Source organism: Penaeus chinensis, chromosome 3 (assembly GCF_019202785.1).
Source record: "Penaeus chinensis breed Huanghai No. 1 chromosome 3, ASM1920278v2, whole genome shotgun sequence".
In the NCBI taxonomy this organism is placed as follows: Eukaryota; Metazoa; Arthropoda; class Malacostraca; order Decapoda; family Penaeidae; genus Penaeus; species Penaeus chinensis.
Genome location: NC_061821.1, coordinates 37,912,582 through 37,922,581, shown reverse-complemented (window position 1 = coordinate 37,922,581; position 10,000 = coordinate 37,912,582). Strand labels below are relative to the sequence as shown.

The following is a 10,000-nucleotide window of genomic DNA, read 5'->3' as shown; positions in this document are numbered from 1 at the left end:
CAGACAGACAAATTGATTGGTAGGTAGGTAGGTAGATGGATATGATAAAATTATATAAATATAGAGATGTACATTACCAGATAGATAGACAAAAAGAAAGATAAATGGGTAGGTAGATAAATCAGATAAAGGGATACACTGATAAAGATGAATAGCTAGACAGACAGACAGTCGGACAGATAGATAGATAACAGAAAGGCAGAGAGATAAGTAGGTAGGCAAAGTGTAGATGTATAATTACTCGTATACCTAAGTTACAGATGTACACAGAGCTCATGTCATCCCTTGCTCCCAGGTCGCCTACTTCACGGCCCTCTTCCCGTACGTCGTGCTGTTTACTCTTCTGGGCCGAGGCGTCTCGCTGCCCGGGGCGGTCAATGGAATCATCTACTTCATCAATCCTCAGTGGCACATGCTGGCTGATCCCAACGTAGGTTCAAAACGTGTACTGATGATTATTTTCCTTTCTTATCTTTATTTTGTATTTATTTTTTATTTTTTATTTTGTTCGTTTTGGCTATGTTTGTGTGTGAATAATCCTGTCACTGCTGTTTTTCGTTTGATTCCCCGCCTTTTTCGTAGGTGTGGTACGCCGCAGTAACTCAGTCCTTCTTCAGTCTTTCGGTTGGTTTTGGCGCTATTATCACGTTCTCTTCCTACAACGGCTTCTCGCAAAACATTTACAGGTAATGATTGCCAGTCTTAATTGGTTGGCTCTTATACATATAGCGTAATCTGCAGAGCTAAGTTCCCGTGCCTAAATACACTTCATACAGATGCAGCAGAAATTCATTTTACTAACTCACTGTCAACAGTCATGCATCAGAGTTTAAGCCACTCGGCTTTGACCTCTGATGTACTTGCCCAGTGATATCGTAAAGCATCATTTGTAGGTGAAATAATTCTTTCCTCTCGCAGAGATGCCTGGATCATCAGCTTGGCCGACACGCTGACCTCCCTGCTCGCCGGATTCACCATCTTCAGCATCCTCGGCAACCTCGCCCACGAACTCGGGGCTGATGTGAAGGACGTGGTGAGGGGCGGCTCGGGCCTGGCCTTCATCTCCTACCCGGACGCACTTGCCAAGTTCGACTGGGTGCCGCAGGTAAGCTGGGATCATGGCTGAGGGTGAGATCAATATGCATGATACTCTGGATGCTTAAAAAGAAACTCTTGAAATATTTGCAGTTTTAAGTATTTGATGTGTTCTGCAGTTGTTTGCTGTGCTGTTCTTCCTGATGCTGTTCACGCTGGGCGTCGGCTCCGCGGCTGGACTCACCGGCAACATCATCACTGTCATCGCTGACCAGTTCCCCAAAGTCAGAAAGGTTTACATAACACTGGCCATCTGTGTCTCTGGCTTTCTGCTGGGTCTTGTCTATGTCACGCCGGTAAGAACCTCAGCGTACTTATGTCATTTACATTTGCCTTTAATTATTGTGCGTAAATAAGCTGCTCCAGAAAGGCCATCATTAATCATTTGTATGAATTATGTATATACCCTAGGGTGGTCAGTGGATTTTGGACCTTGTCGATTACTTCGGAGGTGGATTCATCATCTACGTTCTCGTTATCGTAGAAACCGTCGGGATTAACTACATCTACGGTAACATCTTTATTTTTTTCTGAATCTCTATACGACTATATTTACGACAAGTTAGCCATATATATTATATTTGTTGTATCGCATGTAAAAGTCGATTTCTAATATGTATGTACAATGGCATTCTCACCCCTATTATTTCCACTTTATCAGGCATGAATAACTTTATTCGCGACATAAAGTTCATGTTGGGTGTCGACCTTGGCATATACTGGAAGTTCTGCTGGGCATTCTTCATCCCGGTGTCCCTCACAGGCATCCTCTTGTACATCCTTATAGACTTGAGACTTCCCACTTTCGATGGGCAAGAATACCCTGAGATTGCTTACAGTAAGTCTGTTTTATCAGGATGATTAGCAGGATGAATGAGTAGATAAATAACACGAAAATCTCTATATACAGACAACTAACAAATAATCATGCACATTTTTTTTTTTCATTTCTGCACATACTGTAAACCAAATGCAAATCCATGACCTTTTGTCGGGAAATCAATCTTTTATCACGGAGCGTTCCTCCAAGCATTTTTTCGCCGAATGTGTTCTGCAATATCCTTTAGATATCCAGCATGAACCCCGTATATTTTTTTTCAAGTATCCTAATGCCCTTTACTTTGTTCTATCAGCGTGTGGTTGGATCCTGTCTGGCGTGGCCCTCGGTATGCTCCCCATATGGTTCACACACGCTGTTTACATTGCGGAAGGAAGTACTTTCACCGAGGTAAGTCCGCTGTCTGTATTTACTTAATGAAGTGAAAAGTAAACAAAAGAATAATTATCATTCAGGGTACATGGCTCTTCAGGAGGAATTGACTTTGATAAAATAAAAGAATAACTATGATTCGCAGTTCATGACGTTTCAAAATTAACCGACTTTGATATATAGTTTGAGGAGTCGAGTTAACTGAAACATTGCCGTTGACTTAATAGTGTTAATATTATGCCTATTATTTTTTTACTGATATTTTTTCCCTTCCGCCCCGAAACAGAAAGTGATGAGTGTTTTCCGACCGAAGGATACGTGGGGACCAAAGAAGATGAAGAACAGAAAAGAATGGGAAAAGTACATACAAAATTGCCAGTGATTTTAAATGGAAAATGTATATAAATAATAACAATGTGCGTCGTGCATGTATATTTTACGCATATAAGGTATTATATTTCCTATAATTGATGAACTGTGAATAGTGACTGTTTATACGAACATGTATTTGCTAAAACCTCATTATCAATTCATAGCATAGAGCATATATATGTCAGGATGCATTGTAAATATGAAGCTGTGCATTTTACTGTTTGTAATTTACCATAACTTTGTATTTTTCTAAACAATACGTGTAAGTACTTCAAAAGGTTATTTAATTTCCTCCTTTAAGGTAAACAAATACTGATGATAACTTTTAAGACTTTTAATTACTCCAACTCATTCCGACGATAATTTGACAAGAAGAAAAATACCATATCAAGCATTCGCTCGATTTCCCCCGTGATTCCCGGCTCCGCGAACCTTTCCAGCCTCTCCGTCCCGCGATACAGGACAGACAGCACGGGCAGCATGAAGCGCGAAGTTGGAGACAGCATAATGCTCACAATGCCCAATCGAATCAAAATGGAGACGAAGGTGTGAACGGGAGAGGGCAACGCCGACAGAATTTGGCGGAGGTGTCCCGTCACAGCATACATATCGAAATCCGATCCAGCATAAACCCTCGCAGCGTACGTACTGCCTTTCACATCAGTATTCCCACGTGGTAGTTGGGTGTCAGCAGGCAACGTGTGCGCTGCTGCAAACAAGAGGGCGAAGAGCAAAATGGACCTCATTTTCAGAGCATGTGCTAAGAATAATATGAGGTGCTTTGCTCGCCTCCCTTTTTATGTATGCATCACGACCTCAATACGACCTTCACCTGCGCTCACCTCATGATCTTATTGATTATGTAGTTAGAGGAATCAGTGGGTTTCAGTGACCGATTCAGGTCCTGCAGAAACATCTTACGCCCTCGATATCTTTCAGTGATAGTGTTCGGGAATTTACCGATCATATCTCAATGAAAAACTCATTGTTGGAAAGATCTGTCATCTCTCTTTACGATAAATAAACAGCCACTTGTGAATATAGATCGCATAGAAGATATGAATTTTAAAGGCGTGTGGGAATGTTCAGCTACCAAAAAATAGAAATGCAAATGATAATAATAATCTTCAAAGAATATTTGATATCAAATTTCGAACATACGAATCCAAGAATAGCTGTTCATAAGTTTGCGTGTTTAGTTTCCTTGATACCATGCGTCTTACCTACCAAGCTCCAAAAGAAAATTCCTTAATAAATTAATATCAATACTCATTTTAGATTTAGCTATCAAAATTTAGTTCATTTAGCAGTTATACAGTCCTGCGAATTTCTGAACTAATGGGTGTGATAATACATTTACCACAATCGGGTAAAACCAATCAGAATTCGCTAGGAATAAAAACTACAGATCTTAACCTTGATCTGTAAGACTATTTCTTTCAAACTCTATGCATTGTTTGAAATATACATCCGAGGAAAAATCCGGAGCCGTGTGTGTGTGTGTGTGTGTTTATGTCAGTGTGCAAACATATATATGTATGTGTGTGTATATATGTGTATACACACACACACATATATATGTATATATATGTGTGTGTGTGTGTGCTCACACACACAAACAGACACACACACATTATATATATATATACATATATATATTGTGTGTGTGTATGTGTTTATGTCAGTGTGCAAACATATATATGTATACACACACATATATATGTATATATGTGTGTGTGTGTGTACTCACACACACACATTATATATATATAGATAGATAGATAGATATACCTATATGCATAAAAGGTATGAATGAGAATGAATATCTTCACAATACAAAAGATGTATTTGACCGGTTTCGACTTTGTCTTCGTCAGAAATCCATGTATTTCTGAGGAAGACAAAATCGAAACCGGTTAAATACATATCTTGTATTGTGAAGATATTCATTCTCATTCATACCTTTTATGCATTTGTCAAAATTAACGCGGTTCATATACCTATATATATATATACATATATATACATATATATACATATATATACATATATATACATATATATACATATATATACATATATATACATATATATATACATATACATATATATATATACATATACATATATGAATGCATACACATTATCATTAATGTTATTATTATTATCATTTTTATTGTTGTCGTCATCATCATCGTCATTATCATTATTATTATCATTGTTGTTTTTGTTATCATTATCATTGTTATCATTATCATTCTTTATCATTATTGCTATTATCATTATTGCTATTATCATTATCTTCGCCATCTTTATGATGATAATGATAATGATAATGATAATGATAATAATGAAAAAAATGATAATAATGATAATAATGAAAATAATGATAATAATGATAATAATGAAAATAATAAGAATGATAACAATGATAATAATTATAATAATGATAATAATAATAATGATAATTATAATAATAATAATAACGCTTGTAATAAAGATAATATCAATGATAATGATTATTATCATGATTATGATTGCTATAATAATACTTAATTATTATTGTTATTATCAATATTATTAATATGATTATCACTTTATAATAATATTATCAATATTATTAATATGATTATCACTTTATAATAATATTATGAATATTATTATGATTATTATCATTTTTATTCTTATCATTATTATTATCATCATCATCATCTTTATCGTTACTGATATTGTTGTACTCATAATTATATCGATATATAAATAGGTAGATCTATAGATAGATAGATAGAGAGATCCGGATAGATAAATTTATCTATTAGGTAAATTTACTATTATATCTATATACATGTATATACACACACACAAATACGCACACACAACTTACACAAACACACACACACAACCACAAACACACACACACACACATGAATATACACACACAGGGACATACGCATATTTATAGAAAGATAAATGTAGATATAGATATAGACATAGATAGAGATATAGACATAGATAGAGATATAGACATAAACATAAATAGAGATATATACATAGATATAGATAGTTATAGACATAGAGATAGTTATAGACATAGATATAGATAGTTATAGACATAGATATAGATAGTTATAGACATAGATATAGATAGTAATAGACATAGATAGAGATATAGACATAGATATAGATAGTTATAGACATAGATAGAGATAGTTATAGACATAGATATAGATAGTTATAGACATAGATATAGATAGTTATAGACATAGATAGAGATAGTTATAGACATAGATATAGATAGTTATAGACATAGATATAGATAGTTATAGACATAGATATAGATAGTTATAGACATAGATATAGATAGTTAAAGACATAGATATAGATAGTTATAGACATAGATATAGATAGTTATATACATATATATAGATAGTTAAAGACATAGATATAGATAGTTATAGACATAGATATAGATAGTTATAGACATAGATATAGATAGTTATAGACATAGATAGTTATATACATAGATAGTTATAGACATAGATAGTGATAGATATAGATAGTTAAAGACATAGATATAGATAGTTATAGACATAGATATAGATAGTTATAGACATAGATAGTTATATACATAGATAGTTATAGACATAGATAGTGATAGATATAGATAGTTAAAGACATAGATATAGATAGTTATAGACATAGATAGTGATAGATATAGATAGTTAAAGACATAGATATAGATAGTTATAGACATAGATATAGATAGTTATAGACATAGATATAGATAGTTATAGACATAGATAGTGATAGATATAGATAGTTAAAGTCATAGATATAGATAGTTATAGACATAGATAGAGATAGATATAGATATATATAGTAATATACATAGATATAGATAGTTATAGACATAGATATAGATAGTGATAGACATAGATATAGATAGTTATAGACATAGATATAGATAGTTGTAGACATAGATATAGATAGTTAAAGACATATATATAGATAGTTATAGACATAGATATAAATATATAAAGACATAGATATAGATAGTTAAAGACATAGATATAGATAGTGATAGACATAGATATAGATAGTTATAGACATAGATATAGATAGTTATAGACATAGATAGTGATATCCATAGATATAGATAGTTATAGACATAGATATAGATAATTATAGACATAGATAGTTATAGACATAGATATATATTATAGACATAGATAGTTATAAACATATATATAAATAGTTATAAGCATATATAGATAGTTATAGACATGGCTAGATAGACATATGGATAGATAGATATAGATATGGAATTCTGGTCACATCCTCAAAGGGTTAGTTTATGGAACATCTTTATTCCCCGTTTCAGTGAGCGCTTTAACCTTTTTTTCATTTTTTAATGGAGTGTTTTAAATATAGAAACAGTTCTATATTCTTAGTAATAGTTAATGCAGTTCCTGTTGGTAAATCAAGGGTTCTCTTATCGTAGTTATCATATCATGAGAGATCTGTGATAAGTAGAGACTCATTAACACGCTACATTATCAGAATAATGCTTAATCATTACGTACATGTTATCTTCTAGGATAATTATATGACTGTGAAAATTCAATGTAACTAATCAGTTATTCACTTGATCCAAAACAAAATAAAAACAGAAACAATACATTGAAATTAACTTCTCTTCCAGCCATTATACTTCATGGAGTTGGCGATGGGACAGTTTTCCTCTTACGGCAGCGACAAGGTCTGGAAGGCCGTCCCGGCAGTTAAAGGTCAGCGGAAATTGAGACCGTACAGATTTTTTGTTTTGTTTTGTTTTCTTCGTCATATTTTGCTTGGGTCACGAAACTATCGTGAAGGTTGTGATCATAATATCTCCATTTAGTACTGCCATATCAAGAAGTCCATTTCGATTAATATGTATTCCCATATCTGGTAAATGGTTCTTGTGTCATTAAAAGAAAAACAGGACCGAGCATCCACAAACTTCCATTTAGAGTCCCATGCCTTAGTCTGTTGTATATCTTCCTACTGAACAGTCGAGACACCCAACAAGGTTGGCTGGCGAGACTCATCTCAAACGCCACTCGAGTCTACAGTGCTTGGTCGGTTTAACTTTTTAGAGAAAAATTGAAGGTGGGAAGGTATTTCTCCAGGGTAGAAAAGGATACTTACCACCCATTCTTCATTTGGCCTCGTGAAACACAAGCAAAGGCCTTCGCAGGAGTAGCTTTGAGCGAAGCGATGCAAGTCACTCACCAAACACTCTCCCTCAGGTGTGGGCTTCGGCCAGATGATCGGCACCTGGTCTGTGGTCACGTACTACTGCTCGCTGATGGCACTCACGGTCTTCTACTTCGTCCAGTCGTTCAACACCGTCCTGCCCTGGACGTACTGCAACCCCGAATGGGCCGACGAGAACTGTATCGACTCCGCGGGGAACTTCACTTACACCAACGAATCTCAGTCTTCATCCGAGCAGTATTTTAAGTGAGTTGACACGGACGCCTCCTAGTTTGGAAGGCAAGAACTCGCTTTCACCTTCCTCTCGACGAAACAAATCATCATATTCATTATTTGACCGCAGGATAAAATTCCTCCGCCTCACGCCGATCATCCATTCCCAACCCCCCCCCCCCCCTTTTTTTTACATCAACAAATATATATGTATTATTTTTTCTCTCTCTCTCGCAGCAATTTCGTTCTAAAGAAGATCGACAACATAGACAACGGCATTGGGCTGCCCGACTGGCGCCTGGCCCTCTGCCTGCTCTTCTCGTGGATTGTGCTCTTCTTCACGCTCGTCAAGGGAGTCAAGAGCTCCGGAAAGGTGAGACTGCGTAGGACGCTGCCTGGAGAAGAGCGAGAGGGAAGAGACGAATCGGATCGTTGAGGGTTTTCATTGTATGCTCTGATCTTGATGGCGGATTCCGTGGATTTTTATAGTAAAGGTGGTTAGGTAGGATTATAGTTATTGATATAATTTACTAAGCCAGGTATACGGTAGATAGAACGATAGACAGACACACAAACTGATAGGTAGGTAGGTAGATGGATATGATAAAATTATATAAATATAGAGATGTAGATTACCAGATAGATAGACAAAAAGAAAGATAAATGGGTAGGTAGATAAATTATATAAAGGGATACACTGATAAAGATGAATAGCTAGACAGACAGACAGTCGGACAGATAGATAGATAACAACAAGGCAGAGAGATAAGTAGGTAGGCAAAGTGTAGATGTATAATTACTCGTATACCTAAGTTACAGATATACACAGAGCTCATACCATCCCTTGGTCCCAGGTCGCCTACTTCACGGCCCTCTTCCCGTACGTCGTGCTGTTTACTCTTCTGGGCCGAGGCGTCTCGCTGCCCGGGGCGGTCAATGGAATCATCTTCTTCATCAATCCTCAGTGGCACATGCTGGCTGATCCCAACGTAGGTTCAAAACGTGCACTGATGATTGTTTTCCTTTCTTATCTTTATTTTTGTATTTATTTTAGTTCCCGTGCCTAAATACACTTCACACAGATGCAGCAGAAATTCATTTTACTAACTCACTGTCAACAGTCATGCATCAGAGTTTAAGCCACTCGGCTTTGACCTCTGATGCACTTGCCCAGTGATATCGTAAAGCATCATTTGTAGGTGAAATAATTATTTCCTCGCGCAGAGATGCCTGGATCATCAGCTTGGCCGACACGCTAACCTCCCTGCTCGCCGGATTCACCATCTTCAGCATCCTCGGCAACCTCGCCCACGAACTCGGGGCTGATGTGAAGGACGTGGTGAGGGGCGGCTCGGGCCTGGCCTTCATCTCCTACCCGGACGCACTTGCCAAGTTCGACTGGGTGCCGCAGGTAAGCTGGGATCATGGCTGAGGGTGAGATCAATATGCATGATACTCTGGATGCTTAAAAAGAAGCTCTTGAAATATTTGCAGTTATAAGTATTTGATGTGTTCTGCAGTTGTTTGCTGTGCTGTTCTTCCTGATGCTGTTAACGCTGGGCGTCTGCTCCGCGGCTGGACTCACCGGCAACATCATCACTGTCATCGCTGACCAGGTTTACATAAAACTGGCCATCTGTGTCTCTGGCTTTCTGCTGGTTCTTGTCTATGTCACGCCGGTAAGAACCTCAGCGTACTTATGTCATCTACATTTGCCTTCAATTATTGTGCGTAAATAAGCTGCTACAGAAAGGCCATCATTAATCATTTGTATGAATTATGTATATTCCCTAGGGTGGTCAGTGGATTTTGGACCTTGTCGATTACTTCGGAGGTGGATTCATCATCTAC

The 10,000-nt window shown here is 36.6% G+C and overlaps 2 protein-coding genes across 3 annotated transcripts in view; both read left to right on the top strand.

Annotated features, from left to right (window-relative positions):
* LOC125043282 (sodium-dependent nutrient amino acid transporter 1-like) overlaps positions 1-2,954 on the top strand; it is a 34,838-nt gene extending 31,884 nt beyond the window's left edge. For both annotated transcript variants that reach the window (XM_047639306.1, XM_047639315.1), the window contains 8 exons: positions 296-430; positions 583-686; positions 919-1,105; positions 1,215-1,391; positions 1,507-1,606; positions 1,757-1,933; positions 2,229-2,323; positions 2,592-2,954. In XM_047639306.1, coding sequence (XP_047495262.1) covers positions 296-430; positions 583-686; positions 919-1,105; positions 1,215-1,391; positions 1,507-1,606; positions 1,757-1,933; positions 2,229-2,323; positions 2,592-2,687 — 1,071 coding nt within the window. In that variant the 3' untranslated portion in view covers positions 2,688-2,954. The remainder of the gene's footprint in view (positions 1-295; positions 431-582; positions 687-918; positions 1,106-1,214; positions 1,392-1,506; positions 1,607-1,756; positions 1,934-2,228; positions 2,324-2,591) is intronic.
* Positions 2,955-7,324: 4,370 nt separating this feature from the next.
* LOC125041384 (sodium-dependent nutrient amino acid transporter 1-like) overlaps positions 7,325-10,000 on the top strand; it is a 3,854-nt gene continuing 1,178 nt past the window's right edge. Inside the window, exons 1-8 of the mRNA XM_047636289.1 lie at positions 7,325-7,464; positions 7,969-8,182; positions 8,387-8,522; positions 9,004-9,138; positions 9,204-9,322; positions 9,374-9,560; positions 9,670-9,828; positions 9,944-10,000. The exon at positions 9,944-10,000 is cut by the window's right edge and continues 43 nt beyond it. Coding sequence (XP_047492245.1) covers positions 7,392-7,464; positions 7,969-8,182; positions 8,387-8,522; positions 9,004-9,138; positions 9,204-9,322; positions 9,374-9,560; positions 9,670-9,828; positions 9,944-10,000 — 1,080 coding nt within the window. The 5' untranslated portion in view covers positions 7,325-7,391. The remainder of the gene's footprint in view (positions 7,465-7,968; positions 8,183-8,386; positions 8,523-9,003; positions 9,139-9,203; positions 9,323-9,373; positions 9,561-9,669; positions 9,829-9,943) is intronic.